The sequence below is a fragment of the Colius striatus genome, chromosome W, assembly GCF_028858725.1.
Source record: "Colius striatus isolate bColStr4 chromosome W, bColStr4.1.hap1, whole genome shotgun sequence".
Lineage (NCBI taxonomy): Eukaryota > Metazoa > Chordata > Aves > Coliiformes > Coliidae > Colius > Colius striatus.
Window position 1 is genome coordinate 32,394,768 of NC_084789.1, and position 20,101 is coordinate 32,414,868.

General features: G+C 48.4%; 1 protein-coding gene across 1 annotated transcript; it reads left to right on the forward strand.

Annotated features, from left to right (window-relative positions):
• The first annotated feature begins 17,442 nt into the window (after positions 1-17,442).
• Positions 17,443-19,258, forward strand: LOC133628417 (tektin-3-like). Its single transcript, XM_062016572.1, has 5 exons — positions 17,443-18,021; positions 18,292-18,375; positions 18,483-18,536; positions 18,755-18,868; positions 19,001-19,258. Exons 1-5 carry the CDS (start codon positions 17,443-17,445, stop codon positions 19,256-19,258), a joined length of 1,089 nt encoding a protein of 362 aa, XP_061872556.1.
• The last annotated feature ends 843 nt before the right edge of the window (positions 19,259-20,101 follow it).

Here is a 20,101-nt window from a genome sequence, read left to right on the forward strand (position 1 = left end):
AGCTACAAGAAAGCAGGAAGGCAGACCCAACTTACAGTAGTAAGTAGGTCCTCATGTAGTCTATCAGCCAGCACTGAGTCACATTTGTACCTACTTTCCTGTGGGAGCTATCTCCAATCCCACTCATTTGGACTGCTCAACTCCCATTGAAAAAATATATGCTGTCACTTAAGTTATACCACTGCGTATGGGAGCTACGTAAAAGCTGGAAGGCAGACCCTACCCACAGAAGTAAGTAGGTCCCCATGTAGTCTATCAGTCAGCACTGTGTCACATTTGCATTTTTTTTCCTGTGTGAGCTATCTCTAATCCCACTTACTTGGACTGCTAAACTCCCATTGAAAAAATACAGACTGTCAGTAGCTTTAGGTATACCACTTCGTATGGGAGCTACAAAAAAAAGGGAAGGCAGACCCAACGTACAGTGCCAAGTAGGTCCTCATGTAGTCTATCAGCCAGCACTGTGTCACATTTTCAGCTGCTTTCCTGTGGGCGGTATCTCCAATCCCACTCATTTGGACTGCCCAACTCCCATTGGCAAAACATGTGCTGTCGGTCAAGTTATACCACTGCATATGGGAGGTACAAGAAAGCAGGAAGGCATACCCCAACTACAGTATTAAGTAGGCCCCCATGTAGTCTATCAGCCAGCACTGTGCCATCCTTGAAGCTGCATTCCTGTGGGAGCTATCTCCAAACCCTGTCACTGGGACTGCTCAACTTCCATTAAAAAAATATATACTGTCGTTTAAGTTATACCACTGCGTATGGGAGCTACAAGAAAGCAGGAAGGCAGACGCCACCTACAGTAGTAAGTAGGTACCCATGTGGTCTATCAGCCAGCACTGTGTCACATTTTCAGCTGCTTTCCTGTGGGCGGTATCTCCAATCCCACTCACTTGGACTGCTCAACTCCCATTAAAAAAATATATGCTGTCGGTAGAAGTTATACCTCTGTGTATGGGAGCTGCAAGAAAGCAGAAAGGGAGACCCCACCTACAGTAGTAAGTAGACCCCCATGTAGTCAATCACCCAGCACTCTGTCACATCTGCAGTTTCTTTCCTTTGGGAGCTATCTCCATTATCACTCACTTGGACTGCTCAGGTCCCATTGAAAAAATACATGCTGGCGCTTAAGTTATAGCACTGCGTATGGGAGCTGCAAAAAAGCTGGAAGGCAGACCCCAACTACAGTGTTAAGTAGGTTTCCATGTAGTCTATCAGCCAGCACTGTGTCACATTTGCATCTGCTTTCCTGTGAGCACTTTGTCCAGTCTGTAATGGAATAGGTCATGTTCGTTAATCAAATCATAATTTGATTAACAGCAACTTATAACAATTTGGTGCCGTGACTTGGATACAGGTAAATTTGGTATTGGATTCCCAGACTAGGGGGGCGCCCCATCTGCGGATGGCCCTGGTGTGGGAAATTCCTTTGCCAAACTCTGTATTCCGAACCCCTTCTAAATTTGAAAAATAAGCAAATAAACCTGCAGTACCCCATAATTTTTGTGCACGAAGATCCAAATGAAGACTCTGGATTGAGTAAGTATTTGCATGGTTCCGTTCGGTCGGGGTGGTTATCCTAGAGTGTGAGTGACTGAGAGGTCTCAAGGAGACCAAGTGAGTACGGACCCTCCAGTAGTGTAGTTCCCATTGCCCGCGAGAGCGTGGGTTACAACCGAGGGGAACGATTGTGAGAACGAGTCAAGGGCACTCTAGAAGTTGGGACAGAGGAAGAGCAAGCCCTCTGATCCCATGGGTGGCATAAGGATAGGCTGCCAGAAAGTCCTCTGGGGATGATGATTAAATTTTGGAATGATTCCCCCCTGTACAAGATAAAAGAGTAAGGAAAAGATGGTACATTACTGTATGGAAGTTTGGGGTGGGGGGGAAGAGACATTAGGAAATTCCCATATTATTTGGCCCATATTTGGGTCTTTTGAGGACTGGTTATGAGCAGATCTCAATTTGTGGGTAAATGATAAGAAGACCGTTACCCAAGAGGAAATTGAATATGCGAGTCTCTGGATATCCCAACCTTCTGATAAGGTATCCTTGTTCGCTCTTAAGGAAAAGAAAGCTAAGAGCCCACCCGAAGAGGAGATTTGGTAGAGGATCCTCTGGGTGTGTCTGAGAGATAAGATCAGTTCTTAGGGCCGAATCTCTATACCTGGGATGAACTATATTATTCACAATGGAGGAAAGGGAAATGATTCGAAGAGCAGGAATGAGAATCTGGGATCAACAGCACCAGGCAGGACCAGACGCACATGTGAAATGGCCCTTGCAAAGGCCCAATCGGAATAATCAGATGGCGGAGCACAGAGCCCATATGGCAGACCTACGAGCCATCATTGTGCAGGGAATCAGAGAGTCTGTTCCCCGAGGACAGAATATTAAGAAAGCATTCAATGAGAGACAGAGAAAAGACAAAACCCCAACTGATTGGCTTGAGAGATTATGTAAAAGCCTTCAACTGTACTCTGGAGTAGATCCAGCAGCTCCAGTGGAACAGGCATTATTAAAGACCCAGTTTGTGGCAAAATCATGGGTAGATATCTGAAAGAAACTAGAAAAATTAGAAGATTGGCAAGAAAAAGGGGTAGAAAGAGAAACAAAAGCCTGGAAGACAGGTGCATTCAACAGGGAAAAAAAAAAAGGAATCAAAGGACGATGGATTTTTTTTTAAGGAAGAATAGGGGGAGTCAGGGGCTCTATTTGCTGAAGACCACAAGAGTAACCAAGCCCTTGATAAAACTAAAGTTAGGTTCTCAGTGTCAGGAAGTAGAATTTTTAGTGGACTCGGGCTGAGAGATCTACGATCCAGTGATTGCCCCAGGGGTGTAAGACAAGTAGTAGGGGCAAAAGGGGAAACATTTAAAGTACCTCTTGTGAAGGAGGTACTGATAGAATCTGAAGCAGCAAAATATGCTGTAGGATCTTTTTTGTTTGTTCTGGAGGCTGATCATAATTTATTAGGGAGAGACGTAATTATAGACTTAGGAAAAACCCTGGGCTGACGGTAAGGGTAAAGCAGTGCCCCTTGTCACAAGAAGGTAGATGAGGATTAACCAGAAATAGAAAGACTATAATCTAAGGGATTACTTGAGCCCTGTATGTCCCCTTACAATACTCCCATATTGCCAGTAAAGAAATCTGATGGGACTTATAGATTAGTACATAACCTCCGGGAGATAAACAAGAGAACTATTACTAGGTTCCCTGTGGTAGCTAACCCGCACACCTTATTGTGTCAGTTGAGTCCAGAGTACCAGTGGTATAGTGTGCTAGACCTTAAGGATGCCTTTTGGGCATGTTCCCTGAAAGAGGAGTGCAGGGATTATTCCGCTTTTGAATGTGAAGATCCTGATACCCATAAAAAGCAACAGTGCGATGGACTGTATTACCACAGGGATTTACAGAGTCTCCCAATCTTTTTGGACAAGCACTAGAAGAGATCTTGAGAAATTATGAGTTAGGCAAAGAAGCTATTTCAATTCAATATGTGGATGATTTATTATTAGCAGGGAGAGATGAAGAAGCTGTTAGACAGGAAAGTATTACATTGCTTAATTTCCTGAGTTTACAAGGGTTGAAAGTGTCTAAATCTAAATTACTGTTTCCTGAAGAAAAGGTAAAATATTTGGGACACTGGTTTATAAAGGGAAGTAAGAAACTTGATCCAGATCGAGTAAATGGAATACTGTCCCTACAAGCTCCAAAGAGTAAGAGACAAGTTAGACAGTTTTTAGGTCTGTTGGATATTGCAGACAATGGATTGAAAATTTTATTAAGAAGGTAAAATTTTTGTACCAGAAATTAACTCGAGATGGATTAGTTAGCCCAAAGAAGATGAAAGAGACTTTGAGAATTTAAAAGTGGATTTGATTAATGCTCCTCTGCCTAGCCTGCCTGATGTTAGAAAACCTTTTATTTGTTACCTTTGGAGGGGAGTTAAAGGTGTTTTCTCCCCATAACATTCAGGGGAGGTATTAAAACAAAAGGTGGAAAAATGGATAACTGATGCTAGGCTCTTAAAATATGAAGGTATATTAATCCACTCTCTGAAATTAGAAATAGAAATCCCCAGTATTAAGAGCCAATACCCTATGGTATCCCCAAAGTTCCGGAAGAGTGGACAGAATGAATGGAGAAATTAAGAAACAGCTAATGAAATTAATGTTGGAAACAGAAATGTATTGGATTAAATGTTTACCCTTAGCTTTGCTACAGACACGGGGACTTCTCTGTTTGAAATGTTGTAAAAAGGGAATGGTGGTACAGAGACCACCCTTAGATATTGCTATCCACACGGTTAATCCTGGGGACAAAGTCTTGATAAAAACCTGGAAAGAATCATCTTTAAACTCCCCGATGGGAGGTTCCTTTTCTTGTCTTATTTAAGGACCAATTTACCAGGATCAGTGGGAAGCTGCAGAGGTCCCAGGAGAACTGAAACTTCAGCTGCATAAAAAGTGACATGTTAACTGAGGAGTGGAGTGTAAGGATTTCCTTTTTGTAAAATATTAGAGTTTAATGTTTACATTGTGATCGTCAGAAAGGCGTAAGATAATCGGTGGGGCTGTAATACCTATTTTAAAGTAACAGATTGTGAAATAGAAATACCTTAGAAGTATAGAACAATCTGGGTCCAGTGGGGATTGTAATTTAAGTTTTTAAAAGGGTGCTTTATACATAGAAGGTCCGGAGAACCGAGACCTGGATGTGAAAGCCAGTGTTTCAGGCAACCCGTGGGTGCTGGAGGAAAAGGCAAGAAGAAAGAGGCCTATAAGGAGAAAGAGAATATCCCTGAAGATTACGACTGCTGCCGAGAAGATCATAAACCTCACTGCTCTAAGCAACAGAGTAGGTGAAGGAGGCAGAGTCGTACTGGGAGTAGCGTACAGAGTCTCTCAAAGCCTCAAACTGGGAATCCTAAGATCCAAGCCTACCTCTAAGAAGGGCAAAGAATCATTCTTCTCTTCCCTCTTGCATCTTGCATCAAACAAACAAACAACATTCGTATATCTTTCATTCTCTGTAGATGTTCACTGGAGCAGGCCATAACTTCTGTCTCATCCATCAAGATGGATATCCAGGCCAGGGGAAACAGTATGTTCAGTGTTGGGCACCAGCACCGGCTTGGTTTGTCCACTTTTTTGGTTTTTCTTGCAAAGTTCATCTACAACAGATAACTCACATAACAGGTTATTTTTCCCCCAAGGTTAAGTCTCCTTGAGGTACACATCGAGTTTCCCCATCCTTTCTCATCACCCACCAAGTACACCCAGGCCCTTGAGCAAAGACAATCCCACGAATGGGTTTGCCCTTTCCCATGGGAGGTGCAATCCATACTGCCTTCCCCAGCCATTTCCCTGGGTGCACTACAGGGACCTTATCTCCTCCCACAGTATGTAGTGGTTTTGTTTGGGCAGGACCAGGACGGTTAGTTGAACCTCTGCTGTTAACCAGTCAAGTGGCTTCTGCTAAATTTTTATCCCACTGCTTCCATGCCCCATTGCCCAGTGCTCTCAACATGGTCTTTAGCAATCCGTTATATCTCTCAGTCTTTCCAGAGGCTTGTGGGTGATAGGGGATGTGGTATATCCACTCAATGCCATGTTTCTTTGCCCAGGAGTTTATGAGATAATTTCGAAAATGAGTTCCATTATCTGACTCAATTCTTTCTGGAGTGCCGTGTCGCCACAAAACTTGCCTTTCAAGACCCAAGACAGTATTTCGGGCCATGGCATGGTTTACAGGGTATGTTTCCAACCAACCGGTAGTTGCTTCCACCATGGTGAGTATATAACGCTTGCCTTGATGTATTTGTGGTAGCGGTCCAACATAGTCAATTTGTCAGGCCTCACCATATTGAAAACCCAGACATCAGCCTCTGTTCCAGGGAGACTTGATTCGTGTGGCTCGCTTGGTTGCGGCACACGTTTCACATTCGTGGGTGACCTGTGTAATGGCTTGCATGGTCAAGTCCACCCCTCGATCACGAGCCCATCTATATGTTGCATCTCTTCCCAGATGTCTTGATGTTTCATGGGCCCATCAAGCTATAAATAGCTCATCTTTACGCTCCCAGTCTAGGTCTACCTGAGCTACTTCAATTTTGGCAGCTTTATCTACCTGTTGGTTGTTCCACTGTTCTTCATTGGCACGGCTTTTTGGCACGTGAGCATCTACATGACGTACCTTCAGAGTCATATTTTCCACCCGAGCAGCAATGTCTTTCCATAATGCAGCAGTCCAGATGGGTTTACCCTTGCGCTGTCAGTTGGTCTTCTTCCATTGCTGTAGCCATCCCCATAGAGCATTAGCCACCATCCAGGGGTCAGTATAAAGATAGAGTACTGACCACTTCTCTCGTTCTGCAATCTTTAGAGCTAGTTGGATGGCTTTCACTTCAGCAAACTGACTCGACTCACCTTCTCCTTCAGTGGCCTCAACAACTCGTCGTGTGGGACTCCACACAGCAGCTTTCCACTTACGATGATTTCCTACCACGTGGCAGGATCCATCAGTAAACAAAGCATAATGCCTCTCATCTTCTGATAGTTCATTATATGGTGGTGCCTCTTGGGCGCGAGCTACTTCCTCAGGCAATGCTCCAAAATCTCTGCCTTCTGGCCAGTCCATGATTTCTTCCAGGATTCCTGGGCGATTAGATTTCCCTAGCCGAGATCGTTGTGTAATCAACGCCATCCACTTACTCCATGTAGCGCTCTTTGCATGATGTATAGAAGGGGTTTTCCCTTTGAACATCCAGTGTAACACAGGCAGACGTGGTGCCAAGAGGAGATGAGCTTCTGTGCCAATGACTTCTGAAGCAGCTCGAAGTCCCTCATATGCTGCTAGTATTTCTTTTTCAGTTGGGGTGTAGTGGGCTTCCGATCCTCGATATCCTCGGCTCCAAAATCCTAATGGTTGACCTCGGGTTTCTCCAGATATTTTCTGCCAGAGGCTCCAGGTGAGACCATGCTCTCCAGCAGCAGTGTAGAGGATATTCTGCACATCTGATCCTGTACGGATGGGCCCAAGAGCGACTGCACGAGCTATTTCCTGTTTAATTTGTTCAAAAGCTTGTTGTTGCTCAAGGCCCCACTCAAAACAGTTCTTCTTTCTGGTTACTCTAAAGAGAGGGCTCACAAGCTGACTATAACCTGGGATATGCATCCTCCAGAATCCCACAAGGCCCAGGAAAGCTTGTGTTTGTTTCTTATTAGTTGGTTGAGACATAGTCGCTGTTTTGTTCACAACATTCACAGGCACATGCCGACGTCCATCTTGCCATTTTATGCCCCAAAACTGTATCTCTTGTGCAGTTCCCTTTACTTTGTTTCTTTTTACAGCAAAACCAGCTTTTAGGAGAATCTGTATTATTCTTTTCCCTTTCTCAAACACTTCTTTTGCCTTGTTGCCCCATACAATTATGTCATCAATGTACTGTAAATGTTCAGGGGCTTCATCCATTTCCAGCACAGTTTGGATTAGACCATGACAAATAGTAGGACTATGTTTCCACCCCTGGGGCAATCGATTCCAGGTATATTGGACACCTCTCCATGTGAAGGCAAATTGTGGCCTGCACTCTGCTGCCAATGGAATTGAGAAAAATGCATTAGCGATGTCAATCGTAGCATACCACTGGGCTGCTTTTGACTCCAATTCATACTGGAGCTCTAACATGTCTGGTACAGCAGCACTCAGTGGTAGTGTCACTTCGTTCAGGCCACGATAGTCTACTGTTAACCTCCACCCTCCATCAGATTTTTTCACAGGCCATATGGGACTATTAAATGGGGAATGAGTTTTGCTAATTACTCCTTGAGCCTCCAGTTGATGAATCAACTCACGGATGGGAGTCAGGGAATCGCGGTTTGTGTGATATTGCCTCCGGTGCACCGTCCTGGTAGCAATTGGTACCTGTTCCTCTTGAACTTGCAGCAATCCCACAACAAAAGGGTCTTCTGAGAGGCCAGGTAAATTAGAGAGTTGTTTGATTTTCTCTGTATCTACAGTGGCTATACCGAAAGCCCATCGATACCCCTTGGGGTCTTTGAAGTACCCTCTCCTGAGGTAATCTATGCCAAGAATACAAGGGGCCTCTGGACCAGTCACAATGGGGTGTCTTTCCCATTTGTCCCCTGTTAAGCTCACTTCATTCTCTAATACAGATAATTCTTCACATCCCCCTGTCACTCCAGAGATCCAGACAGAATCTGTGCCTCTATACCTTGATGGCATCAATGTACACTGTGCCCCTGTGTCTACTAAGGCTTTATACCTTTGTGGGTTTGAAGTGCCAGGCCATCGAACCCACACAGTCCAGTAGATTCGGTCATCCCTTTCCTCCTCCTGGCTGGAGGCAGGGACCCTCTATTTCTGTTCTTCATCAGAGTATTCGCTATCTGATCATTTCAATTTTAGACCTGAAGTCTCCTCATTGGCATCGAAGGAAGTAGTTGCAGTTCTTCTATGTCTTGGAGATTGTTGATTGTCCTCTTTTGTTTTGGCAGTTACTATGCTGACAGCCCTCTTGGGTGGTCCTTTTCTAACAGCTGTCTTCCCCCTTAGTTCACGTACACGCGCTTCCAGCTTAAAAGTGGGTTCACCATCCCACTTCCTCATATCCTCTCCTTGGCCACGCAAAAAGAACCAGAGTTCATTTCGAGGTGTACTCCTGCGTCTGGGACTTCCTTTTCCCCTGGTCGGGACAGTGGATGACTGAATTCTTGAGGCAGATCTGACAGTCAGACCATCATCCCACACTGATGAGGAGGTGCAGAGGCTCTCTTCATAGTTCTGTAACCAAGAAGATACCCTCTCCACTGTTGGTATATCCATGTCTGGATGATACACCATTGCCAAGATATTCAAATATGTAGCTGGGGCACTCTGAATCACTTTTCTCAACATGGCCCGTGTACACTGGACATCGTCTGGATCTGTGGAGGCCTCGGCATTATCTAGATCACCATAGATGACTTCCAACACAGCTAATTCCCTTAGATATTGGATCCCTTCATCAGCTCTAGTCCACTTTCCTCGGGCATTTACAAGGTCTTCCTTGAATGGGTATCTTGCCCTTACACTTGAGAGGAGCCGTTTCCAGAGACTACAAATTGAGGTCTTCTTTCCAATGCCTCTATCAATTCCCCGGTCCCTAGCAAGAGATCCTAGCTGTTGGGCTTCTCTGCCTTCCAATTGTTGACTGTCAGCCCCATTATCCCACCATCGGAGCAGCCAGGCACCAATCCGCTCACCTGGCTGGCGACTGTAATCTTTTCGCATATCTCTAAGTTCTGTTGAGGTGAGGGATCGAGTAGTTTCCATTTCCTTTTCAATTTCTTTCACTCCTTCTCCTGATCTCCTTACCGAAGGACCAGTTTCTTCTAGCCTTTCCTCTTCCTCCTCTTCTGCCCTTACTAATCGATGATATGGACTTGACCTCCTTATCCACTGCTTCTTTTTCACTACTGGGGCAACCACTGTGGTTGTTGTTTGATTCCCTGACTCAGCCATGGTAGTCTCAGGTATAGTTTGAATTTCCACCTCGGCCATAGTTCTCTGAGAGGACTGGACTGCGACTGACTCAACCATGGTGGTCTCAGGTACCATTTGAGTTTCCACTTCAATCATAGTTCTCTGAGAGGACTGGAATGCAGCTCGGTAGGCAGAGGCCCCAGTATAGTGTCTAAACCTGATGGGCCTCATTAGGGTAGGTAAGACACCCTTCTATCAGGTGGCATGACAGTAAAGCAGGGTTTTTTATCAGTTCAGGTGTAAAATCCCAGGTTACAGGAGGTGATAACCATCCTAGGAATTTGCCCAAATTCATCCACACACCCTGCCACCCAGGGACTGGCCGCTTCAGGGGGCATTTTAACATGTTTCCATCGCAAATTTGTCCTCTTTGATACCCAGATGAGTCCAGATTCCACAAAATATGTCATATACCAACCATGTTAATTAGTAATATTAAAACTCTCATATAAGGGTGACTAAGGACCTGGGAAGTCTGTATAACAAAATTGTCTAGATCGTCCGAGCTGAGGGGAAAGAGATGCTTTGCCCCATGGCCTCCACAAGATAGCTCCCACAGCACAGTAAATCCATCAGTAACAGGATGAGACTTGCTATTATTATTTGGGCCATCATGTTCCCAGGCCCTTTCATCCTTTTCACAAAATCATATAGCCAGCTTAGCAAAGCTATTAAGGTTAAAGCACAGCACAGAGTCAATGTTAGTAGCATCGTGTTCCCAAACATTAGAAAGTGTAAGATAAGCTGCATAACAGCAAGGCTGTGTGACCAGCACAGGAACTTTGCACTCATTGCCTTACTGTAATTGCAATGGAGTTAATGTAAAACTGCTATTATCTCGCCCCACGTTGGGCGCCAAAAGGGCTGTGGTAGTTTGAGCCTGGCTGGATGCCAGGTGCCCACCACACCGCTTTATCCCCCACCTCCTCAGCAAGCCAGGGAAGGGGAGGAAATAAGATGGGAGTCTTGTGGGTTGAGATAAAAGCAGTTTAATAAATAAGCAGCAAAGCCGCATGCGGGGGAAGCAAAGCAAAAGCAGATAAAACTGTTACTCTCTACTTCCCATCAGAAGCGATGTCCGGTCACCTCCCGAGAAGCAGGGCTTCAGTACGCGTAGCGGTTGCTTTTGGAAGGCCAGAAATGAATATCGTCTCCCCTTCCTGCTCTTCTCCCCCAGTTTATATTACTGAGCTGACGTCATATGGTATGGAATATCTCCTTGGTCAGCCTGGGTCAGCTGTCCTGGCCATAGTTCCTCCCAAGATCATGCCCACCCACATTTATTGGTGAAGGTGGGGGAAGGAATGCTGGAGGGACAGCCCTGATGCTGTGCAAGCGGTAGTCATAATATTGATATCAACAGTAACCACGGCACTGCAGGAGCTGCTGTGGAAAATCACTACCATCCCAGACGCACTACAGGGAGCTATCTCCAATAACACTCACTTGTACTGCTCAGGTCCCATGGAAAAAAACCAGACTCGGTAGAGGTTATACCACTGCGAATGGGAGCTACAAGAAAGCAGGAAGGGAGACCCCACCTACACTAGTAAGTAGGTCCTCATGTAGTCTATCAGCCAGCACTGTGTCACATTTGCACCTGCCTGCCTGTGGGCACCACCTCTAATCCCACTCACTGTGTCTGCTCAGCACCCATTGAAAAAATACATGCTGGCGATAGAAGTTATACCACTGCCGATGGGAGCTACAAGAAAGAAGGGAGACCCCACCTAAAGTAGTAAGTAGGTCCCCATGTAGTCTATCAGCCTGCAATGTGTCACATTTGCAGCTGCTTTCCTGTGGGAGCTATCCCCAATCCCACTCACTTGGACTGCTCAACTAACATTGAAAAAATATATGCTGTCGGTTAAGTTATATCACTGCGTATGGGAGCTACAGGAAAGAAGGAAGGCAGACCCCAATTACAGTTTTAAGTAGTCCCCATGTAGTCTATCAGCCAGCACTGTGTCACATTTGCAGCTGCTTTCCTGTCAGAGCTATCTTCAATCCAACTCACTTTGACTGCTCAGCTCCCATTGAAAAAATACATGCTGGCAGTAGAAGTTATATCACTGCCGATGGGAACTACTAGAAAGCAGGAAGGTAGACCCCACCTAAAGTAGTAAGTAGGTCCCCATGTAGTCTATCAGCCAGCACTGTGTCACATTTGTAGCTTTTTCCTGTGGGAGCTATCTCCAATCCCACTCACTTGGACTGCTCAACTAACATTGAAAAAATATATGCTGTAGGTTAAGTAATATCGCTGCGTGTGGGAGCTACAAGAAAACAGGAAAGCAGACCTCACCTACAGTAGTCAGTAGGTCCCCATGTAATCTATCAGCCAGCACTGTGTCACGTTTGCATCTGCTTTGCTGTAGGAGCTATCTCCAATAACACTCACTTGGACTGCTCATAGCCCATTGAAAAAAGATATTGGCTGTCGGTTAAGTTCTACCACTGCGTATCGGAGCTACGAGAAAGCAGGAAGGCAGACCCCACATACAGTAGTAAGTAGACCCCCATGTAGTCTATCAGCCAACACTGTGTCACATTTGCAGCTGCTTTCCTGTGAGAGCTATCTCCGATCCCACTCACTTGGACTGCTCAACTCCCATTGAAAAAATACAGACTGTCAGTAGAAGTTATACCACTGCGTATGGGAGCTAGAAGAAAGCAGGAAGGCAGACCCCACCTACAGTAGTAAGTAGATCCCCATGTAGTCGATCAGCCAGCACTGTGTCACAGTTGCAGCTGCTTTACTGTGGGAGCTGTTTCCAATAACACTCAATTGGAGTGCTCACAGCCCACTGAAAAAATGCATGATTTCCGTTAAGTTATACCACTGCGTATGGGAGCTACAAAAAAGCTGGAAGGCAGACCTCACCTACAGTAGTAAGTAGGTCCACATGTAGTCTGTCAGCCAGAACTGTGACACCTTTGAAGCTGCTTTCCTGTCAGAGCTATCTCCAATGCCACGCTCTTGGCGTCGTCAGCTCTCTTTAAAAATACATTCTGTCTGCAGAAGTTATACCACTACGTATGGGAGGTACAAGAAAACAGGAAGGCAGACTCCACCAGTAAGTAGTTCCCCATGTACTCTATCATTCAGCACTGTGTCACATTTTCAGCTTCTTTCCTGTGGGAGTGTCCTGGTTTGAGTCTAGAGTTGATTCCCGTGAGGAACCAGGAAAGGGAACAGTCTTCACAGCTGACCCAGGCTGGCCAGCAGGTATTCGATACCATCCTAACCGTCATGCCCAGGGTATAGGTGGGGGCTGGCCGGAATAAGCTCTTCCCTGGAATAAGCTTTTCCGGGGGGTGCGGACCCTCGGTCGCCGGTCCGGAGCGGTCTCTCACGTCGGGTCCCGGGTGGTGAGCAACTGTATCACTTAACAGTTTTCTTTGTAATATCCCCTTGTCTTTGTTATAGTTGTTACTATAGTTGTTATTTTCCCCCGTAAAGTGTTCTTATTTCAACTTAGGCGGGCTCTACAAGAAAGCTGGAAGGCAGACCCCATCTACAGTACTAAGTAGGCCCTCATGTAGTCTCTCAGCCAGCACTGTGTCACATTTTCAACTGCTTTCCTGTGGGAGCTATCTCCAATCCCACTCACTTGGATTGCTCAGCTACCATTGAAAAAAACTATGCTGTCGGTTAAGTTATATCACTGCGTATGAGAGCTACAAGAAAGCAAGAGGGCAGACCCCACCTACAGTAGTAAGTAGGTCCCCATGTAGTGTATCCGCCAGCAAAGTGTAACATTTCCAGTGGCTTTCCTGTGGGAGCTATCTCCAAACCCAGTCACTTGGATTGCTCAATTCCCATTGAAAAAATATATGCTGTCGTTTAAGTTATAACACTGCGTATGGGAGCTACAAGAAAGCAGGAAGTCAGATCATACCTACAGTATTAAGTAGGCCCCCATGTAGTCTCTCAGTCAGCACTGTGTCATTTTTGAACCTGCTTTCCTGTGGGAGCTATCTCCAATTGCACGCTCTTGACCTCGTTAGCTCTTTTTAAAAGTACATTCTGTCAGTAGAAATTATAGCACTGCGTATGGGAAGTATAAGAAAGCAGGAAGGCAGACGCCATCTACAGTAGTAAGTAGGTCCCCATGTAGTCTACCAGCCCGCCCTGGTCACATTTGCACCTGCTTTCTTTTGGGAGCTATCTCCAATCCCACTCACTTGGACTGCTCATGTCCCATTGAAAATATATATGCTCTTGCTTAAATTATACCACTGTTTATGGGAGCTACAAGAAAGAAGGCAGGCAGACCCCACCTACAGTAGTAAGTAGGTCCTCATGTAGTCTATCAGCCAGCACTGTGTCACATTTGCACCTTCTTTCCTGTGGGAGCTATCTCCAATCCCAGTCACTTGGACTGCTCAACTCCCATTAAAAAAATATATGCTGTCGGTTAAGTTATACCACTGCGTATGGGAGCTACAAGAAACCAGGAAGGCAGACCCCACTTACAGTAGTAAGTAGGTTCCCATTTATTCTATCAGCCAGCACTGTTTGGCTTTTTCAGCTGCTTTCCTGTGAGCGCTATCTCCAATCCTACTCACTTGGACTGCTCAGTTCTCATTGAAAAAATACATGCTTTCTGATAAATAATTGTACTGCGTATGGGAGCTACAAGAAAGCAGGAAGGCAGATCCCAACTACAGTGTTAAGTAGGTCCCCATGTAGTCTATCAACTAGCACTGTGTCACATTTGCACCTGCTTTCCTGTGGGAGCTATCTCTAATAACACTCACTTTTAGTGCTCAGATAGCATTGAAAAAATATATGTTGTCACTTAAGTTATAACACTGCGTATGGGAGCTACGAAAAAAGCTTGAAAGCAGACCCTCTCTACAGTAGGAAATAGGTCCCCATGTAGTCTATCAGCCAGCACTGTGTCACATTTTCACCTGCTTTCTTTTGGGAGCCTGCAGAGGCTGGTTCATCCCAAGGCCACGCTGGAGCACAACCTCTCTGTCAAGGCCAATTCGCTCTTCCTGGACCAGGAGAAGTGCCTGGGGCTGCGCAAGGCCTTCCCCAGCACCGTGCGGTTGCTCGGCTACGTGTAGTCTGGTCCCAGTGGCCCTCACCGCATCTCCTGTTGGAGCTGTTCCCAGTTTGGCCCGAGCGCACTCCCACTTTTGCTTTGATCCTTTTTGTGGCGTAGTTAGATTCTGCTTCCTTCTGAAAGGCCTGAGTGGGAATTAAATGATCGTTTGGTGTGTTACATGGTCTTCCCGGGTTTTCTTTTGCCTTTGTTTTTTCTCTTTCTGCCGCTTCTCTTTCACGGTGGGACAGAGGGCAGCCGAAAGGAGGTTGTAGCCAGGTGGGGGTCGATCTCTTCTCTCCAGTAAGGAATGACAGGGCAAGTTGCATCAAGTTGCAGCAGGGGAGGTTTAGATCGGAGATGAGGAAGAATTGTCAGGGACATGGGGACACAGTAAGAGTTCACTGGGGTGGGTTTCACCCAGTATCTATTAGGAAGAAGCCCAGTGGTTTTGGGAGAGCCACTCTGGACACTTTGCATCACCACGGGCTTGCAGGAGGGCCTGTACGCTCATAGAATCGTAGAACTGTAGGGGTTGGAAGGGACCTCTCGAGACCATCCAGTCCAACCCCCCTGCCAAAACGCGTCCACCTAGATCAGGTCACAGGAACGCGTCCAGGCGGGTTTGGAAGTCCTCCCAGGGAAAGAGCCTCCACACCCTCCCTGGGCAGCCTGTGCCAGTGCTCCCTCACTTCAACTGTAACACAAGGTTTTTCTTGTGTTTAAATGGGATCGTTTGTGTTCCAGCTTCATCCCATTGCCCCTTGTCCTGTCACCAGGTACAACAGAAAAAAACTATGGACTATAGCACTTGGTTTTATTCCACCACTGCCCATAGAATTTGTCACCCTGGAGTCATAATTTTTGAAAGGTTCCTGTCTTGATGACTGAGCTGGGCTGTCTCCCAGAACACGTAAGTTAATTTGGAAATGGCCACCGCTGTTGGTACTTTGCAGAATTAATTGTTCCTTAGACTTTCATGGAAATCGGAAACAGCGTTGTTGGGAGCCTATGGGCAGAAGTCCCACCTGGCCGTGAATTCAGCTTCTCACCTGCTGTTTCAGTGCATCCTGAATTCTGCAGAGGCTGTTCACGCTGTCTGCGGACACCCAGGTACTGATCACCTGGGCAGCCAGAGTTGAACTAGCAGTTCTAAGAAAGATCTTGAGAGTTTGAAAGAAAGATGTTCAAAAGAAAGCCAAGTTGGCATGGAATTACCCGATTCCAGCAATTATTTACTGAAGCACAACTTCTCTGCGAGATCTAGGTACAGGGCACGTAACTCCCATTCTAGGACCAGCAACTTTCATAAATCGCCAACTCACAAAAATTTCTCTGCCCCTGATGCGCTTGCGGACTTTGATTTGTGAGATTTTTGAGATATCCTGAATTAGTTGCTGGGACTTATCTTTATTCATTATACAAAACCACTGGACTGGAACCTACTCAGAATTCTCCACCTGTCTGTAGGCAGTGTAAAAGTCTATTTTGATGGCCTTGTTCATCGTGGTGAGAAATTCCAGTGCCCAATGCAGTCTAATTGCTCCCTCACAGAGAGAGCAACTCCATCTCCTTGAGAAGGGGAGGGTGAGGAGAGGCAGGGAGCAGGTTGCCCATTCCTGCATCCAGCCGCCCTCTCGACTGCCGGGACTGGCCCACGCAGAATGAGGTAACAGAGCCCCCTGCGCCCCTGGCAACGCTTCCTGGGCCTGTGTCCCTGTGTCCCTGACAGGGCCACATTGGCCGTGGGGCCACTGAGCCGACAGCACACGGTGAGCAGCAGCTCCCGGGCACCGCCAGCCCCCCGGGCTGAGCCAGGCTGGGAGCAGCAGGGACGGGACGGGTTCGGGGAAGGACACGTCCCTGCAACACGGCAGCTGCCTGCAACTGCCGCAGGGACTTTCTGTGCCAGGGGCTGACACCTGTACCCACACAAGAGCTTCATGCCCAGCACAGCAGACCCTCCTGGCCGTTTGCCCTCAGCTGGGGTGTGTTGGGTACATTTGGTGGCCCTCTGCTCAGAAGGGGCTGAGAACCTCCACTTGGAAAGAGAAGGAGCCCCCAGAGTGCCATAGGCAGCTCTCAGGAGCTCAATCTTCCTGTGTGGTCTTTCCTCCCAGGGTTATTGCAAGGCTGCTGTTTACAAGACGCTCTGACAAGACTGTGGGATCTCTCCCTTCCAAGCATGTTCCCTTGGCGTCAGGTGAGCCACAGACCGGTTTTCTTCCTTTGAGATCAAGAGATGGCTGTTCTGGGGGAGGAGGGGGTGGGTTGGTCACCTGTGGGCCCCGTCCTGCAAAGCTCAGCTCCCCTGCAGAGTCCTCAGCCCAGCATTTCATGCTGTGAAGACAGAGAGGATGAGGATGGAGTCCCTGGCCCACAGCTGGTGCTGAGCTGGGAGCGGCTGTGTCTTCACAGCCCTCGGGGCTGGCAATGGAGCTTTTCAAGTGAAAATGATCCCTGGAGGTCTCTGAGGTCAGCAGATACGTCAGCCAAAAGAAAGAGATGGGCAGTGGAGGAAGGGCAAGTGCACTTGCCCTGGACTGACAGATTGAAGGAAGATGAAGGTCCAGTGTCAGCCCTTCTCCTCAGCAGCCGTGGTTTGCTCCTCTGACCTGGTGCTGGATCCCAGCCCCACAGTCCAACCCTGACTTAGGCAAACGCTTGGGGAGGGATTTGTTTTCAAGGGCTTTAGCACAGGCCACGTGTGGGTGCCGTGTGCGTCGCCGTTTGTGCTCTCAGCTGTTGCTGTCAGGCAAGTGCAGGAGCTGACTGAGGGAAGTTGTCTTCTCCCGTCTCCTCTGTGCAGGACACGTCCCGGAAGAGAATGGACCTGCTTGGCTCTCCCTTAACCGCCACATCCGCTCACCCCAAGTCAACTCCTGCCCGCTTTCTGCCTGCCATCAGCCCCATGGCTTCGAGCTACAAGAACCGTGCTCCTCGCTACGCCGTGCTGCAGAGTTACGGCCTCCCCTGGATGCCCAGAGCCTACTATAAGGCCGCTGCCACCCACCCCACTCTGGCTCCCTTGTGTGGCACCTGCCAGGGCTTGAGCCCCAGCGAGATGCTGCCTTCTGTGTCAAACAGAACGGCGCTTTTCACCCGCTACAGCCCCGACGACTGGTACCGCTCCAACCAGAGCAACTACCACGAGGCGGAGACGTCCCGGCGCAAGGCGGAGCTGCTGACGGCTGATACCTCCCGCCTGGTGCAGGACAAATACCAACAGACCAGCAAGAGCCAGGCAGACAACACAAAGAAGCTGGGGCAGCAAGTCAACGACATTGAGTTTTGGAAGGCGGAGCTCTGCCATGAGCTGGCAGAGATCATCAAGGAGAGCGATGCCCTGAGAGAGATGAAGGCACGACTGGAGAGAGCTCTGGCCGAGACAGAGGCCCCTCTCCAGGTGAGCACCCTGTGCGTGGGCCGCAAGCTGTAGCCCACTGCTGCCGCTGCACCAGGGACACGTGTGCTCTCTCCTGGGGCTTTCATGCTGCCGCTGCATGAAACGAGCTCTGCCGCCCATTAGTCGTGGCCTAAACCGGCTGCCCAGGGCGCTGCTTGCCCTTGTCCTCGTCTCTGTGTCCACCTCCCCTTTCTTGTCTGTCCTGTCCTGAGCCGGGCAGCATCCCTGCGGGAAGCCCTGCAGCTGGCACCAACGGCCTCTCCCCAACAGGTTGCTTGGGAGTGCCTCCTGCAGCGGGAGAAGAGGATGGGCATCGACCTTGTCCATGATGAGGTGGAGAAAGAGCTTTTAACAGTAAGTCTGGACACAGATCCCACCTTCCAGTTGAGGTCAGCAGAGCTGTCAGCCGTGACGCTGGAGCATGGCCTCTGATGGCTTGTGCTTTGTCTCTCTCTGCCCAGGAAGTGGATGGCATCAGGGCCTGCCAGGAGAGGATACGGCTATTCCTGGAGAAGGCAAAAGCCCAGCTCATGTAAGGAGGAGCCCCGTATCTCCCTGGGGAGCGGGCAGTGATGTTGGTGGGAGCACAGAGCTGCCCGGGAGGGATGGAGGGGGGGGGTGGGAGGAAGGGAGAAAGGGAGCTGCGTGGCCATGGGAAGGGGAGGAGACCGTCCCACCCACACGTGGCCACCACGGCTGTGGGCGGCCCAACACGACCAACTGGGCGGCCCAGCACGAGCTGGAGAAGGACCTGGCCAACAAGCAGGCAGCCCGCCGCATCAACGACAAGTGCCACCAGCTGAGGAACTGCTCCGACGGCATCAGCTACTACCACGGGGTGCAGCGGGTGGATGCCACTTGAGTGCGCGCCTCGCAGCGCTGGCACCCGGCCGTCCCGGGATGCTCGGTGCCGCTCCCTTTCCCCGAAAGGAAAGGCCACCAGGGAAGGCTGTGTCTATGCAGGACCTGGCCCTCCCAGCACGGGCTGACCGCGGGCCTCTCCTTTCCCCCCACCAGCATCTCCGTGCCCAAGTCGTGGGCCAAGTTCAGCGACGACAACATCCTCCAGTCGCAGAGAGAGCGGGTGGCCTCCACCCAGCTGCGGGACTCCATTGAGAACCTCATGGAGGTGACAGCCACCGAGATGCGGTGCCAGTTCAACAGGGTGAACGTGGCCCTCACCAACCGCATCGCCGAGATGCCAAGAATAAGCTTCGGGCCCACCTGGCCAAGGTAGTCCAACCCCTCCCTGTGTGTGTGACGCCCTCACCTCCCTGGGACACCGACCACCCTCCACGCAGACCTGGCCCGGGAAGAGGCAAATCCCACTCACTTGGACTGCTCATGTCCCATTGAAAATATATATGCTGTCGCTTAAGTTATACCACTGCGTATGGGAGCAACAATAAACCAGGAAGGCAGACCCCATCCAAAAGTAGTAAGTAGGTCCAATGTAGTCTATCAGCCAGCACTGTGTTACATTTGCAGCTGCTTTCATGTGGGACCTATCTGCAATTTTTCAGGCTTCGAGCCTGGTTTTAGGCTTCGAGCCTGGTTTTCACACTTTAAGTCTGATTTTTTCAGGCCAAGAGCCAAAAAACTTCGCGGCACAGCTGCTTTCCTGTGAAAGCTGTCTCCAATCCCACTCACTTGGACTGCTCAATTCCCACTGAAAAAATGCAGACTGTGGGTAGAAGTTATAACACTGCATATGGGAGGTACAAGAAACCAGGAAGGCAGACCCCACCTGCAGTGGTAAGTAGGTCCCCATGTAGTCTATCAGCCAGCACTGTGTCACATTTGCAGTTTCTTTCCTTTGGGAGTGTGGTAGTTTGAGCCTGGCTGGATGCCAGGTGCCCACCACACCGCTTTATCCCCCACCTCCTCAGCAAGCCAGGTAAGGGGAGGAAATAAGATGGGAGTCTTGTGGGTTGAGATAAAAGTAGTTTAATAAAGAAGCAGCAAAGTCGCGCGCGCGGGAAGCAAAGCAAAAGCAGATAAAGCTGTTACTCTCTACTTCCCATCAGAAGCGATGTCCGGCCACCTCCCGAGAAGCAGGGCTTCAGTACGCGTAGCGGTA

Coding starts and splice junctions, on each gene's coding strand:
- LOC133628417 (XM_062016572.1), top strand. CDS start 17,443: ATGGACCTGCTTGGCTCTCCCTTAACCGCCACATCCGCTCACCCCAAG. Junction 18,376..18,482: donor TGGAGAAAGAGCTTTTAACA/GTAAGTCTGGAC, acceptor CTCTCTGCCCAG/GAAGTGGATGGCATCAGGGC. Junction 18,869..19,000: donor ACTACCACGGGGTGCAGCGG/GTGGATGCCACT, acceptor TGGCCCTCCCAG/CACGGGCTGACCGCGGGCCT.